General features: G+C 48.3%; 5 protein-coding genes and 1 pseudogene across 8 annotated transcripts; 3 read left to right on the top strand and 3 right to left on the bottom strand.

Moving 5' to 3' along the window:
• Positions 1 to 541: 541 nt before the first annotated feature.
• Positions 542 to 2470, bottom strand: LOC101769075 (B3 domain-containing protein Os03g0184500). The gene is made up of 6 exons (XM_004985399.2): positions 2223 to 2470; positions 2017 to 2118; positions 1482 to 1513; positions 1216 to 1390; positions 918 to 1124; positions 542 to 826 (listed from the first exon to the last, which is right to left on the bottom strand). The coding sequence occupies exons 1-6, from the start codon at positions 2367 to 2369 to the stop codon at positions 776 to 778; spliced, it is 714 nt and encodes a 237-aa protein (XP_004985456.1). The 5' UTR covers positions 2370 to 2470; the 3' UTR covers positions 542 to 775.
• An 898-nt stretch (positions 2471 to 3368) lies between these two features.
• On the top strand, positions 3369 to 6233 carry LOC101768669 (annotated as a pseudogene).
• An 859-nt stretch (positions 6234 to 7092) lies between these two features.
• LOC101768265 (putative dihydroflavonol 4-reductase) lies at positions 7093 to 8950 on the top strand. Its single transcript, XM_004985397.3, has 5 exons — positions 7093 to 7488; positions 7724 to 7852; positions 8031 to 8195; positions 8288 to 8593; positions 8692 to 8950. The coding sequence occupies exons 1-5, from the start codon at positions 7231 to 7233 to the stop codon at positions 8830 to 8832; spliced, it is 999 nt and encodes a 332-aa protein (XP_004985454.1). The 5' UTR covers positions 7093 to 7230; the 3' UTR covers positions 8833 to 8950.
• Positions 8951 to 10080: 1130 nt separating this feature from the next.
• Positions 10081 to 12355, top strand: LOC101767860 (putative dihydroflavonol 4-reductase). The gene is made up of 5 exons (XM_004985396.2): positions 10081 to 10561; positions 11043 to 11171; positions 11300 to 11464; positions 11609 to 11914; positions 12017 to 12355. Exons 1-5 carry the CDS (start codon positions 10304 to 10306, stop codon positions 12155 to 12157), a joined length of 999 nt encoding a protein of 332 aa, XP_004985453.1. The 5' UTR covers positions 10081 to 10303; the 3' UTR covers positions 12158 to 12355.
• A 586-nt stretch (positions 12356 to 12941) lies between these two features.
• Positions 12942 to 15904, bottom strand: LOC101767459 (origin of replication complex subunit 2). The gene is made up of 6 exons (XM_004985395.3): positions 15634 to 15904; positions 15428 to 15534; positions 15190 to 15322; positions 14233 to 14527; positions 13923 to 14150; positions 12942 to 13844 (listed from the first exon to the last, which is right to left on the bottom strand). Exons 1-6 carry the CDS (start codon positions 15811 to 15813, stop codon positions 13648 to 13650), a joined length of 1140 nt encoding a protein of 379 aa, XP_004985452.1. The 5' UTR covers positions 15814 to 15904; the 3' UTR covers positions 12942 to 13647.
• Positions 15905 to 16417: 513 nt separating this feature from the next.
• On the bottom strand, positions 16418 to 20245 carry LOC101766503 (pentatricopeptide repeat-containing protein DOT4, chloroplastic). Of its 4 annotated transcripts, none has more exons than XM_022823264.1 (3): positions 17593 to 20245; positions 17089 to 17196; positions 16418 to 16925 (listed from the first exon to the last, which is right to left on the bottom strand). In XM_022823264.1, the coding sequence occupies exon 1, from the start codon at positions 19077 to 19079 to the stop codon at positions 17652 to 17654; it is 1428 nt and encodes a 475-aa protein (XP_022678999.1). In that variant the 5' UTR covers positions 19080 to 20245; the 3' UTR covers positions 16418 to 16925; positions 17089 to 17196; positions 17593 to 17651. The 4 variants fall into 4 exon arrangements, with proteins under 4 accessions (XP_022678999.1, XP_004985450.1, XP_004985449.1 ...); XM_004985393.3 differs by having other exon boundaries at positions 17089 to 17184; XM_004985392.3 differs by having other exon boundaries at positions 17089 to 17176; positions 17593 to 20244.
• Between the last annotated feature and the right edge of the window lie 1191 nt (positions 20246 to 21436).

Here is a 21436-nt window from a genome sequence, read left to right as displayed (position 1 = left end):
CTCGCGTGGGCGGCGGCTGGCGCGGCCGGCGGGTGCGGGCGCGGGTGCGGGCGAGGCCGATCCGGTGGTGTGGGGACCGGCGGGCGGCGCAGGTGGTGGCGGTGGGGGTTCGGGCGGGCGCGGTGGTGGCGTTGGGGGCTCGGGCGGGCGCGGCCGCTAGCGCCGCGGTAGGGGACGCCGGCGGCGGGGCGGGGCCGGAGGCGGCAGGCGCAGGGGAAGGGCCGACGGGGCGGCCGGCAGCACCGACGCCGACGCTGGCGCCGGGCACGGCGTGGACCGAGCAGGGGTGGGGCCGGAGGCGCCAGGCACAGGAAAGGAGGAAGAAGGAAGGAGGAGGAAGGAGAAGAAGGAAGAAGGGGTATTTGGCTGCCATTGAGAGGAGTAATGAGGGGTAAAGTTGTCAATTACAACCTAAGGTGTTAAATTTTAACAGATCATCCAAACACCTCAAGATACTAAAGTTTAACACCTTTATTTGAGGGTGTTAAAGTTTAACACCCTGTTAAATTTTAACACGCCCTTCCCAAACAGGGCCTAAAAGTCACAAAACGTGCATATTCTGAAACTAACATTAGGACAGGAACATGCGGCAACAAGAAATTAGCTCATTGCAGGTTATGATTTCTGCAACTTAGGAGTACCGACAGACATACAAACAAAATACGTAACTAAGCCAATCCTGAATTCCTGATAGATAGAAGGCCCAAAACATACCCAAAATCCCACTTTCCACCTCCTGATAAGTTAGTACTTAGTATATTTGTCGTTGATGCAGTCACTCGTCTTCCTCACTGCCATCACCAGAAGCTGCTCGGATTATATGCACCTGGGAGAGAAATTCAGCATTGAACATTATTCAGAAAAAACCATGCTTTGAGCTCCACATAATTCAGTATTGTGTCGAAAGTATATTGTACCTTGAAGGTCGTGGGCTTAATCAACTGGAAAACAGCTGCATCTCCATCCTGTAAGCCATGGCTTATAGCAAAACCAGCCCAGCCCCCACTTAGCCCCTTCTTGTAGGCAAGGTAGTTGGTGTCAAACTCTTCATCTTTCTCATCCACCAAGGTGACAATGGAGTCTTGCTTTGGCATGTAAGTGTCACAAAAATGGCTCGGGAGACCCTTTCAATCATGTCGTACAGAAAAATTAGTGCATAGGACATGAGCTAAGAAGTCAATGGGGAGAGCAAACAGTATAGCACTGAGTACTCACCAGCCAAAAACCTCGAACCACATGTGAATGCAGCATTGCCTTCACAAAGGATGGGATTTCAGGGTCAAGTTGCGATTCCAGCTCCTCGGCCTTTGTTGCTGCCTCCATCCTAGCTTTCATGGAAATGGATCCACGGCTTGCCAAGTAGATGAGGTCAGCTGGTTTTCTAGGAGACCTATGGAAGACATGGAAGAACAAGATTGTTACTTAACAGTAGAACATCATGTTTATAGCTCCTATGGTCATGCTAGCAAAGATTCACATACCTTGTCATTCTGTCTGCAGTGTGTGGTGCTATCTGTTGTCAAATATTACCTGTCAGTAAAAGCATATGGATTCGCGTTGATAATGACATGAACGCTAGGCAAAATGGGACGATGTAACATGTTCTTTATTTTGCCATGTTAAATTACAGGGTTCTTCTTGGAAGAAGAACCATTTGTAAACAAATATTTTTCAAAAAGATTGTGAACAAATCTATTGTGCCATAAAAAAATCTTCTAAATTTTAGTTGCATTTACCAAAATATGACGAGTACAGTGAACAGATCGAATGTGGACAGATTGTTCTACACTACATGGGTTGATATACACAGTGTTGCAATTTAAGAGCTGGGCAAACTAAAGGTTTGCCCTGTTTCACATGGAAAAAATGGGCAGCCTTGAGCTCGACATAAGAAACTAACATGTTGAGCAGCCACACAAACACGTACGGAAATTACTAAAAATAGACAAACAGGTGCACTTATTTGAGCTAGGAAAGAAAACAGAGCATGTCAAAATTAGGGGGAAAAGCAGATACCTCTGAGTACTTGACCGCAGGGAGGTTGGCAACCCGGCGGGACCTCCTCGGCGGCGAGGGAACCACGACTGCGTGCTCGACGATCCTGCGCCTCTTCTGCTTCTGCTCAACCGAAAGCAAAACAAAGGGTCAGAGAAACGGCTTCGCATAGATTGCCGGGACAAACAAAGGAGGCCGCGGCCCGCGGATGTGGCAGGCATCATCACCATGGGAGAAGGGGTCTTGGGGGCCTCCTTGATGGCGGCGGAGAGGTGCCGCAGATTGAGCGCCTCCATCTTGCGCTTGTTCTCCAGCACCGTCCGCTCCCGCGCCGCCTCGTACGGCGACATCCCCTGCTTCGCGACCTCCGCCATCTCTCTCGATCTCTCCTCTTCAATGAAGTGGCCACTGGCCAAGCCAGGTGCGCCGTACGTGGAGGAGAGAGGATTGGAGCCGCACGGCCACGGGAGTGGGCTTTTGGGAGGGTTTAAGGGGAGGGGAACGGAGGACGGCGAGCGGGTTTTGAAGGAGACGAGTGGAATTGACCGTTGGAGACGCCGAGGGTAAAACGGTAAAATTCGGGAGGCGGGTGTGGCCGCGGTATGGGAGAAACGGGAAATGTCTTGTCGTCTTCTTCCTCGGGAAAATTGCTGGGAAAATAGTATCAGCAAACATGGGCCGGTATAGGAAAAGGAGGAAGAATGTTTTGCCGGCCCGTACAGAGACACGTCCGGCCAGATACTTGCTCCTGCCTCTCAAGAAATGCTCTCAACCATTAGAGGTGCCTTTAATTTGTTTTTCTTTGAGGGGTGCGGGGCTCCATGTAAAATTACTATCATCCTTTAAATAAATCTCTCCAACCCGGTGCGGTAAAAAAAAATAGAAATGCTCTCAAAAGAAAAGAAATTTCACCTCAAAAGAAAAGAACAACGAGAGAAAAGACTGTATACTCGTGTTTTTTTATTTTTTTTATAAAAAGGAATTTTCCGATTTTCTAATTGTGCGAAAAATGGAAGGTATACGAGTAGAAGTTAGTGGAATTATCATTAAAAAATTTAGGAAACAATTATTGGGGTCCACATTTTCGCATGGATGAGACATGAGTCTTTCGAGTTCGAGCAGCCGCCGCGCGCAGGCGTGGCCTCTTGGTTGGATGCTAGGCTGCGCCCCATGCTCGGGTTAATTACTTCCTGTTGGAGCCTCGGAGGTTAGTTGGATTGTTAGTTGGAGGATACACACAGCGACCAGCTCGGAACGGATGGAAAGCTCGTGCCCGTGGGCATCGGCTTGGATCACATGCATGCAGCCGCTATCCGCCTATCCCTCTCCATAAATGACGATGAGCTCGATCAAAGTTGGCCGGCCGGTTGCCCCCGAGCAGCAGGAGCATATACTATGGCAGAGCAGAGTGTGCAGTGCGGTGCAGTCTAGCCGTCCGGGCATGAAGGTGTTGGTGACGGGCGCGACGGGGTTCATGGGGGCCCGCCTGTGCGCGGCGCCGGCGGGCACGACGTGCGCGCGTTCGTGCTCCGCGGCCTCGACGCCTCGCTCCGGCCTCCCTCCCGCCGTCGAGGTGGCCTACGGCGACGTCACCGACGTCGAGTCGCTCGTCGCCGCGCTCCACGGCTGCCCGACCCCTCCGTGTTCCACACCGCAAGATGAGACATGCTACATGAACACACTTCGCTTATTTCTCAAGTGGATTCATTTGGGGGGGGGGGGGGGGGGGGGGGGAGCAAAACATGTACATTTACGCATGCACTTACTGCTGTCAATAGGTCAATGTGGGGGGACTTAAGAACGTGCTGGAGGCTGCCAAGAGAACGCCAACGTTGAAGAACATAGTTTACACGTCGTCGTACCTTGCGATTGGCCCAGCCGATGGTTATGTCGCGGACGAGACACAGGTAGGTACAATCCCATATTCTTGAATTCTGTTTTACATTTGTGTCGTTTGGAAAATTTTAAATATTATTGCCACGATATTTTGCTGATGCTAGTATTTCCTCATGAGAAATTTTAGTTTGGCCCTCTTTTGCACCTATTGGTTCTATTGTAGGCATTACCTATTTTCAAAGCATTTGATCTGCCCATACGCATTTATTTCCTTGCATAACTTGCCTAAATGATACTGACACCCAGCCAACCTTTATCAATCATTTTTCAACTCAGGGTCCTTAGTCACTGTTTGGTTTCTTTAGTCCATGGACTAAATTCCCTATCCTGTTTGGATCCATAGACTAAAGTTCATTAATACAGATGAACAAAGATGATATTACCCTTGTTTTGAAGATGGAAACTCCCTTCTCAGATTCACGAAGGTGAAGGCCTGAAGGGAGGAATTTCTGCTTCCCGTCGCTGTGGCTGCGGCCGACGACGAGCTACCCGATGCGGCGCGACCGTGCGATGGAGCCTGTGGACCCGCTCTTCCGCGGCGGCCACGAGGGCAAGGACGCCGGTGACGACCTGGGCGCCCAGAGGCAGTAGCTGTCGGGCAGCGCGCCATTGAGCCCCGCTTCAGCGTCCGCCGTCGATGCTGACGATGAAGACGAGGAGGAGGACGTGGACGCGACAGAGGAGGTCCGCGCCTGCTCCAGCTGGAACTGCCGCCCCAGCGGCACCCTCGACCTCGGCGCCAGCGCCGCGTCGTCGTCGTCTAGCACCTGGCCGAACACCGGGTAGAACACCCGGATGCGGTCACCTGCAAAGAGCTCGTCCGCCGCTGCCGGCTCCCGCAGCGGGAGGGAGGCCGGCAGCGGCGGGGGCCGGGCAGGAGGGCGGGGGGAGGGAGGTCGGCGGCGGGGGCGGGAGGGAGGCCGGCGGAGGGGCCGGGCGGGAGGGAGGCAATAAATGAGAGGCAGGGGTGTCTCCAAGACCTTTTAGTCCACTTTAGTCCACCTCTTTTGGACTAGAGAACTAAACGATTTAGTCCATATTTTAGTTCACCTGTTTGGTACTTTAGAGACTAAAAGAAGCTAAAATGGGTGGACTAAAGTTTAGTCTATGGTAACCAAACAGGATCTTAGTCCGGACACTGATGCCGTTTGAATTTGCAACACTTGTGAAGAAATGCTTTTAAACAGTAGATCGTGCTGCAGTTTCTGACATGGTTAAACTGCTTTTGAATCACAGATGCATCAAGGGAAAGCATTTTGCACAGAATATGAGAAATCAAAGTTTATCGCGGATAGAATTGCACTGCAGGCAGCTGCAGAGGGGGTGCCCATCACGCTTGTCTACCCAGGCGTTATGTACGGTGCCGGAGCGCTTACAACTGGAAATTTTGTTTCTCGCCTTGTAAGAAAACCTAATAATCCCCCAGTACAATATCCAATAAAACTGTCATGAGCAGAACCTTAACAAAAAGGGTGCTTCTTGCAGTTGATTGAAAGGTTCAACGGACGTCTACCTGGTCACATAGGAGATGGGTGGCATGCAGTCCTTCAGCCATGTCGATGATGTCGTCAGCGGGCACATAGCAGCTATGGAGAAGGGCAGAGTGGGCGAAAGATACCTCCTCACAGGAGAGAATGTGTCGCTTGTGCAGATGTTCAACCTGGCTGCGAATGTTAAACAACACAAAGCCACCCAAATTCCACTTACCTCTCTGGTTGCTTGAAATCTATGGGTGGATTTCAGTTTTTGTTGCTCGCATCACCCGGAAACCGCCACTTATCAGTTATCCTGTATGCCCACAATTCTCCAATTTTTCAAGTATTTAAATTCAATATTTGCACATAACCATGCTTTTGGGTTAATACATATCTGGTCCATAATTTGTGCATTGCATTGCAGGTGGTGCATTATCTTAGGCACCAATGGGCATACTCATGTGACAAGGCCAAAGAGGGAGCTGGGCTATAGTCCAAGAAGCTTAACTGAAGGTTTGGCGGAGACGCTCCTGTGGCTGAAGAATGATAAGCTGATCAAATTCTAGACATGAACTAATAACTAATAAGAAGTTGCTGCGGATGGCATATCATAGGGTACTCACTATCCAAAACCAGCATGAATGTGGCACTGGTCTCAGAGAGGATGGAAGTGCAGCGTCAAGTTGTGATTCGAAATCCCCTGCTGTTTTTGCTTCTTCCATGGAAATTGTTCAGCAGCCTGACATGTATAAACCGTTTTTTTTTTCGAGAAAGGCTGGCCTTTTATTTTCTTTTTAATAAGGAAATATGAAAAAAGGACACTTGCCGGTTTAATTTTGAGTTCCTTCTGGATGGATAATTGATATGCTGAAGATTATGTGATATACGAAGAAGTCATAAAATGGGTTGGGTTCGTGAGACGTGGGGTGGACTGTATCAGTTTGTCGTTTCAGGGTAGTCAGGTCGATGCGAATAGACGGTGCATGGGTGGCAACCCGTCAGTAGTCTTTATCCTTTGGTTCTCTGAATTTCGTGTGTGTAGGTTGGATGTGTTTGCCAGCTGACGTTGACAGTACGTCTTCGTTTCTTCCGTGCGATTGTTCGCAACAACCTCTTGTCCAAGCTGTGATTTCCTCTACGGAACACAAATTTGCCGGCCTACTATTCTTTGATGCCAACAAGATTTGTTTCCAGAAGATCTACGGCTGCAAAAGACTTGCAGTCTACCATGAGACTGCTATTTTCTGGTCGGTGTCTTTTTTGGCAGCGGCGGTTCCAGTCTTGTTTTCTAGAGGGAGCGTAGAAAGGGTGAAATCATCAACGCTAGAACTTTTCCAGCCATGTGCTTAAAATCTGTAATGTGGTAGACTGCTTTGAAGCTGAACAAGATTTGTAAGCGATGATGTAAAGCATGTTGCTCTAACGAAAACTCTTTTGCTATTAAAAAAAAAATCTGAAACCTTCACTCTGGTTTTTCCGTTACGATACTAGGAGTAAGAACCAAAGTTGCCGGTTCGCTTCTAGTTGCAGTACTCGTACTAGTTTGCATGATTGCAACGGGTCGGGATCAGCCGCTGCTACGAGGAATTCAGGAGGATGAGGGTGGCCGTGGCCAGGCTGCCTTCCATGAAAAACAATACGTAAACAAATTGCCGCCTCCGTGTGGCTCCCTATTGATTGGCGGTTGCATCAGGAGTAATGAGCTCAACCTGGCGTGCTAGCTGCGTGTTACCCTTGTAGAAGGGGAGCGTGCAGTGCCCGTGTGGCCGTGTCCTGCGATCTGGATCAAACCCGGGCGCCGGCGGCTGCGTGCGGTGCGGCACTAGCTACTAGCCTACGAGACACGAGCTTGCCTCGGTCGGCCATGAGGGTGGTGGTGACGGGCGCGACGGGGTTCATGGGCGGCCGCCTGTGCGCGGCGCTGGCCGACGCCGGCCACGACGTGCGCGCGTTCGTGCTCCGCGGCGTCGACGCCTCCGCACTCCCTCCCTCCGTCGAGGTGGTCTACGGCGACGTCACCGACGAGGACTCGCTCGCCGACGTCTTCCAGGGAAGCGACGCCGTGTTCCACGCCGCCGCCGCCGTCGAGGCGTGGCTCCCCGACGCCTCCATTTTCCACACCGTAAGATATATGTCACATCGTCAGTCATCTTAGTGTCAATTCAATAGCAAATCCAACAATATTGATATGGCCAACAAGCATTTGGCTATAAGGCAACCCACGTCGACATGTAGCAGCCAAGCCATATGATCAACATGCATGGCAAACCCGTGCATTTTCTCATCTGGAAAACGTACTCGTAGGACGTAGGGAGTCGCCTTCAGATGGCATGTGCATTTACTGCTGCAATCGACAGGTCAACGTGGGGGGACTTGAGAATGTGTTGAAGGCTGTCAAGAGAACGCCAGCAGTGAAGAAGATAGTTTACACATCGTCATACTTCGCAATTGGCCCAACCGATGGTTATGTCGCTGATGAGAAACAGGTAGTATAAGCTCGTTTCATGATGATTCTTTTCTTTTTCCCCAAACTTTTAATTTGATATTGCCACGTAATTTTGGCTCTACGGTTTGTCCTGTGCGTTCTGCTTCTGTTCAAAGTCTATATTGCCACACCTCATTTGTTTTAAATTGTGACATTGTCGAATTGCTTTTAAATCTCAGATTCATCCAGGGAAAGCATTTTGCACAGAGTATGAGAAATCAAAGTTTCTAGCAGATGAAATTGCCCTGCAGGCAGCAGCAGAGGGTGTGCCAATCACCATAGTCTACCCAGGCGTTATGTACGGCCCTGGAATGCTTACATCTGGAAATCTTGTCTCCCGCGTGGTAAGAGAACTTTCCTTTATTTCATTGCAAGAACTTTCTAGTCATGTGTATTGCAGTCATGGGCAGAAACTTAACGGATAAAGATCTTGCAGTTGATTGAAAGGTTCAATGGGCGTCTACCTGGTTACATAGGAGATGGATACGACAGGGAGTCGTTCAGCCATGTCGATGATGTGGTAAGCGGCCACATAGCAGCCATGGAGAAGGGCAGAGTTGGAGAAAGATACCTCCTCACCGGAGAGAACGCGTCATTCGTGCGGATTTTCGATCTGGCTGCGAGTATTGCAAACACAAAGCCACCCAAATTCCACATACCTCTATGGTTGCTTGCAATCTATGGGTGGATTTCAGTTTTGGTTGCTCGCATCACTGGAAAACCACCACTCATCAGCTACCCTGTATGTCTGTTATTTTACATTTTTAATGCTTCAGTTTATTATCACATAAGGATGCTTTTGTGTTGAAGTGTAGTTGGTCCATCATTTCTACGTTGCAGGGAGTGGATTGTCTCAGACATCAATGGGCATACTCATGTGACAAGGCCAAGAAGGAGCTGGGCTATAGTCCTAGGAGCTTAACTGAAGGATTGGCAGAGACGCTCTTATGGCTGAAGAATGATAAACTGATCAAATTTTAGAGCTGTATCCGTTTCTATTTGGGTCCATCCATTTTGATTTTTTTTTATCATGTCATCCAACAGAACTACTACGTAGTATAGAAGACATGAATAAAGAAGTGAGCAACATCACCAAGAATTCTTCTAGCCACAATGCCAAACCGGCGTTTACGTTTGTCCAACCCCTACCAATCAAATCAGTTGTGGCCAAGATCCACTGATCAATCCAACCTCCACATCTAGGCGCATCCCGTTGATTGCAACTAATCTTGCAGTATCACTCATGAGCTATCCCTATTCCTTGCTATCAATTACGTTTTGGTATGTTGCCGGGCACGACGTGCGCGCGTCCGTGCCCCACGGCGACGACGTACGTCTCTGGCCTCCCTCGGCCGCCACCATTTTCCACACTGGAAGGAGAGATTGGCATGCACCGGACCGGATACGGCCATACGGGATACCATATCGAGAACGCCCAACCTGGAGTGCTTACGGCTGGAAATCTTGCTTCTCGTGTTGTAAGAGAACCTAAAACTTCTGCCCATGAACATGTCAAAGAAATTATCATTTGAACTTTGAATTTGCGTTTGACATAAACAAAGTATATGAGTACAAAATAATCGAGCAGAAACTGAACAAAAAGGGTGCTTCTTGCAGTTGATTGATAGGTTCAACGACCCGGTTGCAGAGGAGATGGGTATGGCAGAGAGTCGTTCGTCCTGTCCATATCATATCCATTAATGATGTGGTTAGCGGGCACATAGCAGCTATGGAGAAGAGAAGGGTAGAGTGAGCGAAAGATACCTCCTCACCGGAGAGAACGTGTCTTTCGTGCAGATTTTCGCCCTGGCTGCTAAGATTGCAAACACGAATGCACCCAAATTCCACTTAACCCTCTGGTAGCTTTGGAAGCTCCCACTTATCAGCTACCCTGTAGGTCTTGTCCACTATCTCTCCATTTTTTTTAAAGACTTTTTTTCTTCGAAAGACCACTATCTCTCCATTTAAAAGGGCGAAGTTTCATTTTCCTATAGGTCATGGGTTAATGCATATATAGTTGGTTCATAATGTGTATGCAGGGAGTGCGTTGTTTTGGAAATCAATGGGCTTATTCATTTGAGCAAAAGAGAAAGGCCGGGAGGAGAGGAGCAGAGATGGGCCGACCCAGCAAAGGATTAAAATTTGCCAGCCCAGCAGCCCAAGTTTTCGTTAGTTGCCGTGGTCTTGTGGGTTGAGTTGACTAGACTAGAAAGACTGACAGGCTCAGCAGCAATTCTGAATCCAGTTTAAAATGGTGATAATCTCCCACCAAATCCCTAAAAAAATTTCCTCGTTTCAATCGCATCATTCTTCTCGCCCTCGCGTAGCTGACTTCCCCCGATTTGTTGGGTTGGCTTCGAGGCTCGAGCAGGAGAGAGAGAGTGTGCAGTGCTAGGCTGCTAGCTTGGATCGAATCGGCTGCCGTTGCACTGCTGCGGTTGCCGGCGGCGGCATGAGGGTGGTGGTGACGGGCGCGACGGGGTACCTGGGCGGCCGCCTGTGCGCGGCGCTGGCCGGCGCGGGGCACGCCGTGCGCGCGCTCGTCCGCCGCTCCAGCGACGTCTCCGGCCTGGCCCCCGGCGTCGAGCTCGCGTACGGCGACGTCACCGACGCGGACTCCCTCGCCGCCGCCTTCGACGGCTGCGACGCCGTGTTCCACGTCGCCGCCGCCGTTGAGCCGTGGCTCCCCGATCCCTCCTTTTTCCTCAAGGTAAGACTAAATCCTTCTGCTCGCCTGATTTTTCAGTTCAGCATTTGCACACCGCAGTTTTTTTTTTTTGGCCACTGGAGCGAGGGAGGAGCCAAAATTGTAACGAAATCTGTTGATAGCTGTTCATTTCGGATATACTATGAGCCATTCCTCATTCAATTATGATATGGTCGCAATTTCACACCAACTCCTGTCGGAGGGAGATTCCGCCCCTTTCAGTCCGTGTAGCATAAAAGGCGCATTTATTGCCAGCCGACAATGATACGCCAAACTGTTCTCTTGGCAATTCCTGGCACTGTGGTGCCATACTCAAGTTAATTTCTGTGTATGCTGTAGGCACTGGTATGGTAGCATTGCTTATGCTTAGGACAGTTTCCTATATGAAATAAGGTTAGAAAATAATTCAGGAGACAGTGCATGAAACTGGAACACAAATTAAATAAGATTGGTATAAGAAATGCACATTTTCTGCTGTGGTCAGGTTAACGTGAGGGGACTTGAGAATGTGTTAACGGCTGCCAAGAGAACCCCAACTGTTAAGAAGATAGTTTACACATCGTCCTTCTTTGCAATTGGCCCAACTGATGGTTATGTTGCAGATGAGACACAGGTAAATCCGTATTCTTGAATTCTGTCTTTTAATGATCAGTTCCAACCAAGCTCCTTTAATCATACATGTGTATATAGAAAGGCTTACATCTGCCAGTTGTCACATAGTTCAATTGTTCTAAATTGCAGATGCACCCCGAGAAAGCCTTTTGCACTGAGTATGAGAAATCAAAGGTTCTTGCAGATAGGATTGCACTGCAAGCAGCAACAGAAGGGGTGCCGATCACAATTGTCTACCCAGGAGTTATCTATGGCCCTGGAAAACTTACAACTGGAAACCTTGTTTCCCGCATTGTAAGCGAACTTTCTTCCACACTATACGTCAAAGATCTGTTATTTGTTCTGAAATTGTTTGAATTATAAATTACAAGAATATCCACTTGCAGTTTGTTATGAACATAGCCATGAGTACAACCTGAACCTTAATGTTTCTTGCAGTTAATCGAGAGGTTTAATGGGCGCTTGCCTGGTTACATAGGAGATGGGTATGATAGAGAATCATTCTGCCATGTTGATGATGTTGTCAGTGGGCACATAGCAGCTATGGAGAAGGGCAGAGTGGGCGAACGATATCTCCTCACTGGAGAAAATCTGTCATTCAAGCAAATTTTCAATATGGCTGCTAACATCACAAACACAAAGGCACCCCTATTCCATGTACCCCTCTGGTTGATTGAAGTATATGGTTGGATTTCAGTTTTTGTTTCTCGCATCACTGGAAAGCTCCCACTAATCAGTTACCCGGTAAGCCTGCTATTTTCTGCTTTACACAATTAAGTTTATTATCTACACATAAGTTATGCTTTGGGATTTGGGTTAATATTTTGTCCTTAATGTGTGTTGCAGACTGTGCATGTTCTTAGACATCAATGGTCGTACTCATGTGACAAAGCAAAGACGGAACTGGGTTACAGTCCAAGGAACTTAACTGAAGGTCTATCGGAGGTGCTCCTGTGGCTCAAGGATGAAAAACAGATAAAATTTTAGTGATCCACCCTTTTTTACTTCTCACTTGTAACATTTCACATACACTGAGTCACTGAGATGTCTCTTTAGATATACTGCTCATGTGCCGTGTATATACTTTGATGTTGCATTATATTGTAAATTGTAATCATATCAATCAGAAGTATGTAACTCTGGTATCACGCAATAAAGGAAGAACCAATGCTATTTTCAGTTTGATCCTCTGTACCCTGTAAGTTGTCCGAGTAACTGCATGAACTGTTGTTCCCAATATAATGCTGTCATGCTCATGTAACTATTCAGATGTCATACATGACTAGGAAAGTAAAGTAGAGAAAACGGACGCCTTTTACTTGAAGGAAACTGTGCTTATTTGGCAAACCTTAGCATGCAGCACCATCCCCTGTGTCCAGTTACTCTAGCACTACACTACACATGTGGCTCCATAGTTGTAGAAGGAACCAAATGGGCAGGAATCAATGCAGAAGATTCTGATCTTGTGGCACCACCGTGGTGATGGTCGGCCGATGACTGCACCGCTTGAGCTTCCTGCAGCTGGGCACGACGGACTGGCATTCCCCTCTGCCTGCAAAGAGTGGTGATAACTGATAGCCAGGCTTAGACACAGACTGCAACACTTCTGTGAGCAACCCTAACAGCATTTTGATCAGCAGCTGCCGACGAGAATTTCAGATATGGCTTTAAAAAAATCCTTCCAAAAACACATCTCAGAAACATTGTAAACATGAAAGAATAAGGCAAAGGCATGCCTTGCTGTGCCCTCCATTGTAAGACACTCTGAAACTTGATAAGACAGGGCTGTGCCATTCATGTGAAACTGTGACCGATTAAATTTACAGACATATTAGGCCTTACAAATTTGAGACTTGCACAAGATTGTGAGAATACAGATGATGCAGGGCATTCCCATGGTTTTGCATTGGTTATTCAGTGCCAGGAATGAAATTTACTCCGTGAGCACAGCCTACAAACAAACTTCAAGTGCTTGGGAAAATGATAAGGATGAAACCAAAACGTAGTGGTTTCTGTCACCATTTTGCTTGCTGTAATGTAACTTCTAAAGTTGAACTAGCCATCACTACGATTACATGGTGAAAATCCAGTGTCTACTTGCTGCTTGAGCTGCATTTGCAGATCTTTTGGCATACTGCATGCCATGTCTATCACTTTCAGTACCATTGTGCCAAATAGATATACCAATACATTGGGCAGCGCCAACTGCCAATGGCCAAATCACAGTTCATGGTAAAGTTTTCAAGGCAAAGAAACAAAAAATGCCGAGCGTAGCAGAGAGATTCACGCAACATGCTGCCAATTAAGAGAGGCAATAGATAATCCATGTACAATTACAGACTGAAATGCTCATCTGAGTTCTTTCCAAGGTGATGTGTTTTCCTTTGATCGGGAGCACATTCTTCAGTTACATGCAGCAGAAAACCCTCAAACTTCAGAGTTAACTGACCAATGGAACAATGTCCAAGATCAGGATGTCAAGCCAATTCTTGCAGCAATTTCTCCAATGCATCAGAAACAAGAGGAATCCGGAGGCAATCTTGGCCATCAGAGTGCTTTCTGATCTTAACCAGATCATGATCTTTAAACTCTGTCAGGTGGGAGTTCAATGTCACTTGACTGCTTACAAGAAAGCGCTCACGGCATTTTGTATACAAGCTACTGACAGGCATACCTGAGAAACAAAGCCAGTGAAGTATTAGTATACAACCATCTCAACTCTTCCAGGAATCTAACAGTACAATGAACTCACCTTCCTCCTTTTCATTGGCCAACTGATATTCAGCAAGAACTCTGAAAACACTTTGTGCATTAGGTGTCAGACTCTGCAGAACAACTAGAGCTGTTTTTGTGGTTTGGGCGTGACCACCACTAGCAAGGATCAATGGGTAGAAAACACATTCGACTTTGTAAGGTGCAAATGTTGGGACGTGGTACCAGCTCCACTTGTACTGAGTGTGCACCATCTTCTTGTCCCATACTACAATAGATCCAAGTTTAGGGTATCTTTTACAATGAAGGGATGAGTGAAGGATGAAGCTAAATATGTGCAACAAACTTACACAAAGGGGCATTAACATGGTCTGTTGATGCAACAACACGGACTTGTGGGCAGCAAGAAACTTGTGCTAGACACTGCTGTGATTCAGCATCACGCAATGCAGGTCCATCAATATTGTGTATAAGAAGGCACACCTGATCATCCACATCATCTGATGTCTGTCTCTTCAGAAATGAGATGATGTCATCGAATGATTGTGAAGGAAAAGGTTGTGATAACTGGGACCTCGTTCCCGGTTGACGTTTGCGCTTAGATTTTGTTTGATCCCAGAACATTTCAGCTATTGTTGCTATGACCTGGAAATGTAATAGTTTAAGCAGAACTAGTGAGTCCTTTTCAAAGCATACATGTAGATAGAAATCAATAAAATGTTTAAAGTAGTACTCCCTCCATTCCAAATTGTAGGTCGTTTTGGCTTTTCTAAGTGCATAAATTTTGCTATGCACCTAGATATAGTATATGTCTAGATGCATAATAATATCTATGAACCTAGAAAAGCATACAATATGGAACGGAGGGAGTACATGAAATGGAACTGTGGAAGCACTCTGACTCAAAATTGACCAAATCACAGGTGCATGTTCAAGGTGTTAAATTTGAATAATCAAACAAATATAACTCACTAAGTGTTCCTGCCCTGGACATATAAATATAGAAATTGAAGTCAAGGAAATGAAAATGCAGGGCACATAGGGGCTTTCTGTCCTTCCATTTTTCCAAAGTTATATTCTAACGAAGGTTAAAGCTGATTCGAGCTTCAAAAAACAGAAGCTAAACCTGCATAAGACTTTGCATAATAAATTCATGCCTTGACACCTCTCTGTTTAGTTTGCCTTTTCCACATGAATTGGACTTCAAAGCAATTCATGAACATGCTCAATGGATTCAGAGCATTTGAACAGCAGCAGGATAGTGCAACCAATACTTGGAGATCAATATTGGGCAGACAAGGTCATACCTGCTTCAAGTTAATGGATGGAAGATAGCCATTGATTACAATTACAGTAAAATCAGTCAACGTAGTGGAGGCGAAATCCTCGAGCAGCTGCTTCTTAGATCCAAACCCATACATCAAGAGACCAAAACCGCACCTACATCAGAACAAGGCATCGATTACTCACTCCAATCCACAATATCGTTAACCAAACCGACTCAAAGTCAAAGACTGCACTAGTGCAGCGAATTTCGGAAGAAACCTTAGCTCGAACAGCCAGTTGCGGTACTGGTCCTTGTAGCTTCTCGTGAGAGCCTCCACCTCTTCCTCGTGCTTCGGGGGGATCTCGGAAAGGGATGCACGCAACACCTGCAGAGGGTCGGGAGATCCCAAATTGGTACATGGATTCGCGCCGCGAGAGATGGGGTGAAGATGCTGTCAGGGAATGCGGGTGGGACGCCACGAGACCTGCTCATCGACGAGGTTGAGGTCGGAGAGCTTCCCCGCGGCGGCGCGGGCGCGCTTCTTGCCGGAGGAGGGCTCCTTCTCCTTGGCTAGGAAGTAACTCCTGGAGAACCCCGCCTCCTCTTCCTCGTCCTCGGAGCCGGAGCTGGCTGCCGCCGCCGCGCGGCCGCCTCTAGGGGCCATCCCTGTTTCCGTGTCTGTCCGCCGCCGCCGCAAAGATGTAGAACGGCGGAGAGGCGCGCAGCCGGTTTTACCACTGGTAGGCGGCCTGATGTTTCCCGCGCAGTTCTATCTTTTCGCGGGCGATGGCTACATGGGCTGGGCCTTTATCTAAGCAGAATGTGTGTATTGGTGCGGTGCTTTGATGGCCCATTATGCCATCAATTCAACAACTTGTGTTGAGATACTTCAAGTTGAATTCAACTTAAGATTCTGTTGGGTACCATATGTCCATATCACTTCAAATTGCATTAGATCTGCTTTCATGAAATAAAGCCTTTCTGCTACAATGTCACCAGATGCTCTCATCTCATCAACTTCATCAAACCTAAATTTTCCAAGACATAAACTTTGAAAGGGCCAGGCCCAGTTGAGTTTGTACTATCTATATTGCTGGTCGTTCACGATGATGGTTGGAGATTTGAACTGCAGCCAATCTGACTGCCCAAACAAGCCGTTCAGTGGAACGGAAGGAAGTTTGGATGGCCAGAACCCAGAATTTTCGGATAGTGCTGTCCACTCAGAAAACCTTGCATCACGCTGACCAGAAATAAATTGGCTCTTACTCTCGAAAAAGAAAAGAGAATTGGTTTCACGTAAAGGGACAATAGCAATTAAGAATGTGGGACCAAACTACCAATAGTTTTTTTAGCCCATGTACGTTGAAGGATCAGATGCAATCTATAGAGGTATGATAAGCCTGTTGATGCCAAAGTGGAAAGTCTTTCCCTGTTAGACAAACTATACTCCAAGTCTCCAACATCAGCATATTCAAGTAGACCATGTTAGTTTGGAAGGTGAAAGATCTTGTGGAAGCCTCCTTGTGATGTTTTTCCACTACCAACACAGCATATTCAAGTAGACCATGTTAGTTTGGAAGGTGAAAGATCTTGTGGAAGCCTCCTTGTGATGTTTTTCCACTACCAACACTTCTGCCGATGATGGCTGCCAGGGAGATGAGTTATGTACCACATGCAGGGAAGGACAGTCTGCACTCCAGTTTTCATTCCACCAACCCCAGTGAGGTAAAAGCACATTTCCGTTCATCTGGAGAACCTTTATTTTGCCTTCATTTCCTGTGAAGCAATCAGGAGATCAAAACTATGTTGTGGTAATGTGTGATAATATTCATATTCAATAAACATGTTGATTGATGAGCAAGACAATCCAAGGCGAGAGAAAACGACAAACTGTAACAGTAAGTAAAAATTGCTACATATATGCTGTAGAATATCATACCTGCCGGTGGCCATACGGAATTACCACCAAAACATACAGGCACTTTGAGTGACTTCAGATCGAGAGCTGTAGGCTTTGATTTGTCTTGCTGCAATCCTTGCTCACAAACTAACATTAGGCCATCAACCATTGATAATATGAAAACAAAGGTAGTATTACAGGTTACTAAATTCTGCTAATTTTCGACAATTAGAATGACAAAAGATTTGAGGGTAGTGAAGTACTCCCTCCGTTCCAAATTATAAGTCATTCCAACTTTCTTGGAGGGTCAAACCATTTTATATTTGACCAAAATTATAGAGAGGATCACAAAAGGTTTATGGCACCGACTAGATATACTACGAAAATATATTTAATGAAGAAATTAATGTTAGTTATTTGGTATCATGAATGTTAGTATTTTATTGTATAAATTTGGTCAAACTTGAGATGCTTTGACTCTCCAAGAAAGTTGGAATGACTTATAATTTGGAACGGAGGGAGTAATAAGTAGTTGAAACCTACCCTCTTTGAAATATGTGCGACTCTCAACAATCCCCGGAGTCTACCTTATTTCGGTGTTATTACACAACTTCCACACAGCTTTGTCCAGAAGGTTTCGCTAACTCTACCCTGTCAATCATCATCCTCACTCTCTTTGCATCCTCTACCATTCCGGCATTTGCATAAATATTTGACATCGTCACAAAATTCCCAGCATTCTCAGGCTCCACCTGAACCAGCTGCTCAAATGCAATGCTTGCAAATTCCACATTGTGATGCATCCTACTTGCAGACAGCAGAGCACCCCAGACAATTGCATTTGGTTTCATCGGCATTTGAGCAATAAATTCCAAGGCCTCCACAAACCTCCCATCACGCGCAAGCAAATCCACAACGCAGGCGCACTGCTCCATAGTTGGGATGAGACCAGCAACCAACACAAAGTGCTGGAATAGTGCAAGCCCTTCATCCACCAAGCCACAATGGCAGCATGCCATGAGAACGCCCGTGAATGTCACAGAGTCTGGCTGCATACCACACTGCACCATCATGTCCACAAGCTCAAGAGCCCTCCTTCCATATCCGTTCTTCGCAAGTGCCCCAATCATCACGTTCCATGACACAACATCCTTCCGTTCAATCTCCAAGAACACATGCTCTGCGTCGCTGACACAGCCGACGCGGGAATACATGCTCATCAGCGCATTCCACAAAATTGTTTTTGAACCACCACCATGGCTCCTCAGCATGTTCCCGTGGACCTGCCTGCCGGACTCCAAATCAGAAGCCCCAAGCACCGCCACAGCTGTGCGGGCATTCCCTCGAACACCTCTCATGCGCATCTCCCGGAAGCAATTCCACGCCTCACTGTCCCTCCCGGCACTAGCAAATCCCCCGATCATGGCATTCCAGGACACCACGTCCTCACCGTCCATGCAAGCAAACACTCTCCGGGCAGCGCCGACCTTCCCGTACCTCGCATACAGGGCGACCAGCGCCGGACCTGCCGAGGCGTAGAAGACCAGCACCGCCACGTTCTTGATGCCGTAAGCGTGCGCCGCGCGCGCGGGGAGGAAGGCTGACGCGCGGCGGCAGCATGAGACGAGGCAGGAGAGGAGCTCGGCGTCGGGGGCGACAGCGGACGCGGAGGCGGCGAAGAGGGAGAGCGCCTCGTGGGGACGGCCGTGGCGGGAGAGCGCGGAGAGGACGGTGGTGTAGGAGGCGTTGGACGGGTAGGGGAGGAGGTAGAAGGCGCGGAGCGCGGATGGGAGGAAGCCGGTATGGGAGTAGGCGGAGATGAGGGCGTTGGAGGCCGGCAGGGAGGAGGGGAGGGCGCCGAGCTTGAGGCCCGCCGCGTGGAGGGCGGAGACGGCCGGGGCAGCGGCGCCGGGCGAGGAGGTGGCGGCGGAGTGGAGGAGGCCAGGGAGGGAAACGGGGTCGAAGGGGACGGAGCAGCGGTCGCCGGCTGCGGGCGGCGAGGTCGGGCGCGCGTGGTGGTGCTCGAACATTGGGGGCGTGCGCGGCGGCGCCGGCGCGGGTTGACTGGCTGCAGATCAGAAGCATCAGACGAATGAAGCCTATTTCCACGTTAATCCAACGGCTAGGACTAGCAATGCCTTGTTTTTCTGGAGTTTTTTGGTTTAAACCCAGTTCTGTAAACTTTCCATCGTGCTTTGAATAAAATTCAAATTATCATTGAAGAAAATTAGCAAATCTGATAGCATGGTGTCATGTAGCCGAATTCGACATAATGTTTGGTGCTGTCACGACACGTCTACAAGAGGATGTCTATGATGTACTCGAGTATTTTAACATCCCCACACACTCGAAATCCTCAACCATCGGATCTTCATCTAACGCTTGCTGCTTCTTCCTCCTCCTCCGTTCTTCTTCCTTGATGCACCTGCGAAATAAAAACAGAAGCAACGAAGCTTCTTCCTAAGCAACGTTACCCCTGCCCCGCCCTCCTCCACTCGTCTCCGGCGGCTCCCGCCGCCGGATCCGCCACCGCTTCCTTCCCCCACGCTAACCACTCTCGATTTGGTGCCCCGCCCCCCACCTGGCCCAACCGCCGTCCTCCACTGCCCGGGCCCGCGGCGCCACCGCCGCCGTGCCTCGCCACCCCCGCGCCCACCACCGCCGCCTGTCCGGCCTGCCGCTGCCGGTCCTCCCTCTAAGCCCGGCAGCACCAGGAACCCCAAGGCCCGAAACCCTCACACCAGGAACCCCCAAGGCCCTAACCTCTTTCCCTCACTGGAGCTCGCCGGAGATGGATCAAATGGAGTTGGATCTTGTCAGAGATGAAGAAAATGGGGTTGAATCTTGCCGGAGATGAAGAAAGTGAGTCAAATCTCGCTACAGATGGGTTGGAAGGGATGAGGAAAAAAATCGGGTGTGGGAAGCTCAAGAAACAGCCGAGCACGGTATAGCTTTCCCCCGTCTATAAAGAGAAGAAGAACAGATAGCACCAACTCGATCGATGGCATTCGTATCGTCAGCAAAGGAGATTTCCAGCCTATGTTTAACTTCAGCTATAGAACGCGTGAGGTCTCATGATGTCCCGGGTAAATTGCAGACAAGTTTGTAAAACCTCGAGCAGCAAGTATTCCTTTGCTCTACCGAACTTGACAGCCTCTCTTCAGCTTCGGATAGCGTATGAGCGGCACCGAACATTAGCTAACCGGTGACAACAACGCAGGCGCCAGGCTGGGATGCAGTACGCAAAGCCAGCTGGATCGGCTGTGTTTGCTAACTTAGCCACAATCCCACAAAAAAGTGAACACCAACCTTTCTTCGTTTTTTTTTTTGCGATGAACAACCAACCTCCCTGGAAAGTTAGTTGGAGATCCTAATCAGTGAACATAATAACTTTCAAAACAGCCAGTATCTCGCAGGCTTATGTAGTATTGAAATGAATTTGTTCATTTCAATAGTACAGTAGAAAGCAGAATCCGAACTCAAGTCAAAATGTCAAGTGTGAGGACTGAGGAGTCGCACCAGGAAAAAAACGTGAGAGGTCTCGCGGCTCTTCGAGGACCGAGGGGGCTTCCGTGCGCTGGATAAGGAATTCAAATGAGAAGATTCAACATTGTGTAGCAGTTCAACATTTGTTTAAAATTAGATTAATATTTGCAAAATACTTAATTCAACATTTTATAAAAGATACATTCAACATTTCCGAACACATATTTCGACATCTTAAAAATATATATTCAACATTTTTATAAACATACATCAACATTTTTTTAAGAAAATGTCCATGTTTCTCTTCTTCTCCGGTGTCGGCAGAGCAGCAGTCGGAGAGGTCCGGCGGGCGCGGGTGGCCGTGGCGACTCCGGCAGGTGCGGCAGCGACGTGCGGCCCGGTGGAGACGGCGGCGGCGACATGGCTAAGAAGAAATTAAGGTCGTGGAAGATGGGTACATCTAAGGGGTGAAATTGCTTTGCGAATCTTAGGGTGCGTTTGGTTGCGAGGACGAAGTGGGACGGGACGGGACGATCCCACTTCGTCCCGCGTTTGGTTGGAGGACAGGTGGGACGGGGACATCCCTACCAGGGAATATACCCTCCAGATGCGGGATGCCCCCTTCCCACCAAAACTCGTGGACTGTGGCATCCAACTTCGTCCCGGTTACGCCCTTTCGGTGCACGCAAAGCTTGAAGAAGAACGCCGGATGACAAAGGGATTGACAGGCGCGTGCTACCGAAGAGGGCCCCAGCTTGTTTAATCTGGCGCAGACACCCGCGCGTGCTTCTCCCGAGCTCCTCCGGGCGAATCTCAATCGGGGACCATGAGCGGCGTGCTTTCTCACGTCATCCGACGCGTAGGGACCATTTTGCAGCCCTGGGCCTGTCAAGGTGATCCA

The sequence above is a fragment of the Setaria italica genome, chromosome IX (assembly GCF_000263155.2).
Source record: "Setaria italica strain Yugu1 chromosome IX, Setaria_italica_v2.0, whole genome shotgun sequence".
NCBI lineage: Eukaryota > Viridiplantae > Streptophyta > Magnoliopsida > Poales > Poaceae > Setaria > Setaria italica.
Note: the sequence above shows the minus strand (reverse complement) of the source record. Positions and strands in the feature narration are given on the sequence as shown.

Bases quoted from the DNA above. Each gene is read 5' to 3' on its own strand.
- LOC101766503 (XM_022823264.1), bottom strand. From the start codon at position 19,079: ATGTTCGAGCACCACCACGCGCGCCCGACCTCGCCGCCCGCAGCCGGC.
- LOC101767860 (XM_004985396.2), top strand. From the start codon at position 10,304: ATGAGGGTGGTGGTGACGGGCGCGACGGGGTACCTGGGCGGCCGCCTG. The intron at 11,172-11,299 runs GTAAATCCGTAT...TCTAAATTGCAG, and splicing joins ATGTTGCAGATGAGACACAG to ATGCACCCCGAGAAAGCCTT. The intron at 11,915-12,016 runs GTAAGCCTGCTA...TGTGTGTTGCAG, and splicing joins TCCCACTAATCAGTTACCCG to ACTGTGCATGTTCTTAGACA.
- LOC101768265 (XM_004985397.3), top strand. From the start codon at position 7,231: ATGAGGGTGGTGGTGACGGGCGCGACGGGGTTCATGGGCGGCCGCCTG. The intron at 8,196-8,287 runs GTAAGAGAACTT...AAGATCTTGCAG, and splicing joins GAAATCTTGTCTCCCGCGTG to TTGATTGAAAGGTTCAATGG. The intron at 8,594-8,691 runs GTATGTCTGTTA...TCTACGTTGCAG, and splicing joins CACCACTCATCAGCTACCCT to GGAGTGGATTGTCTCAGACA.
- LOC101769075 (XM_004985399.2), bottom strand. From the start codon at position 2,369: ATGGCGGAGGTCGCGAAGCAGGGGATGTCGCCGTACGAGGCGGCGCGG. The intron at 2,119-2,222 runs GTGATGATGCCT...TCGGTTGAGCAG, and splicing joins CCAAGACCCCTTCTCCCATG to AAGCAGAAGAGGCGCAGGAT. The intron at 827-917 runs GTACAATATACT...TTTCTCTCCCAG, and splicing joins TTAAGCCCACGACCTTCAAG to GTGCATATAATCCGAGCAGC.
- LOC101767459 (XM_004985395.3), bottom strand. From the start codon at position 15,813: ATGGCCCCTAGAGGCGGCCGCGCGGCGGCGGCAGCCAGCTCCGGCTCC. The intron at 14,151-14,232 runs GTAAGTTTGTTG...GATCTATTGTAG, and splicing joins CCATGTTAATGCCCCTTTGT to TATGGGACAAGAAGATGGTG. The intron at 13,845-13,922 runs GTGAGTTCATTG...TTTGTTTCTCAG, and splicing joins GGCCAATGAAAAGGAGGAAG to GTATGCCTGTCAGTAGCTTG.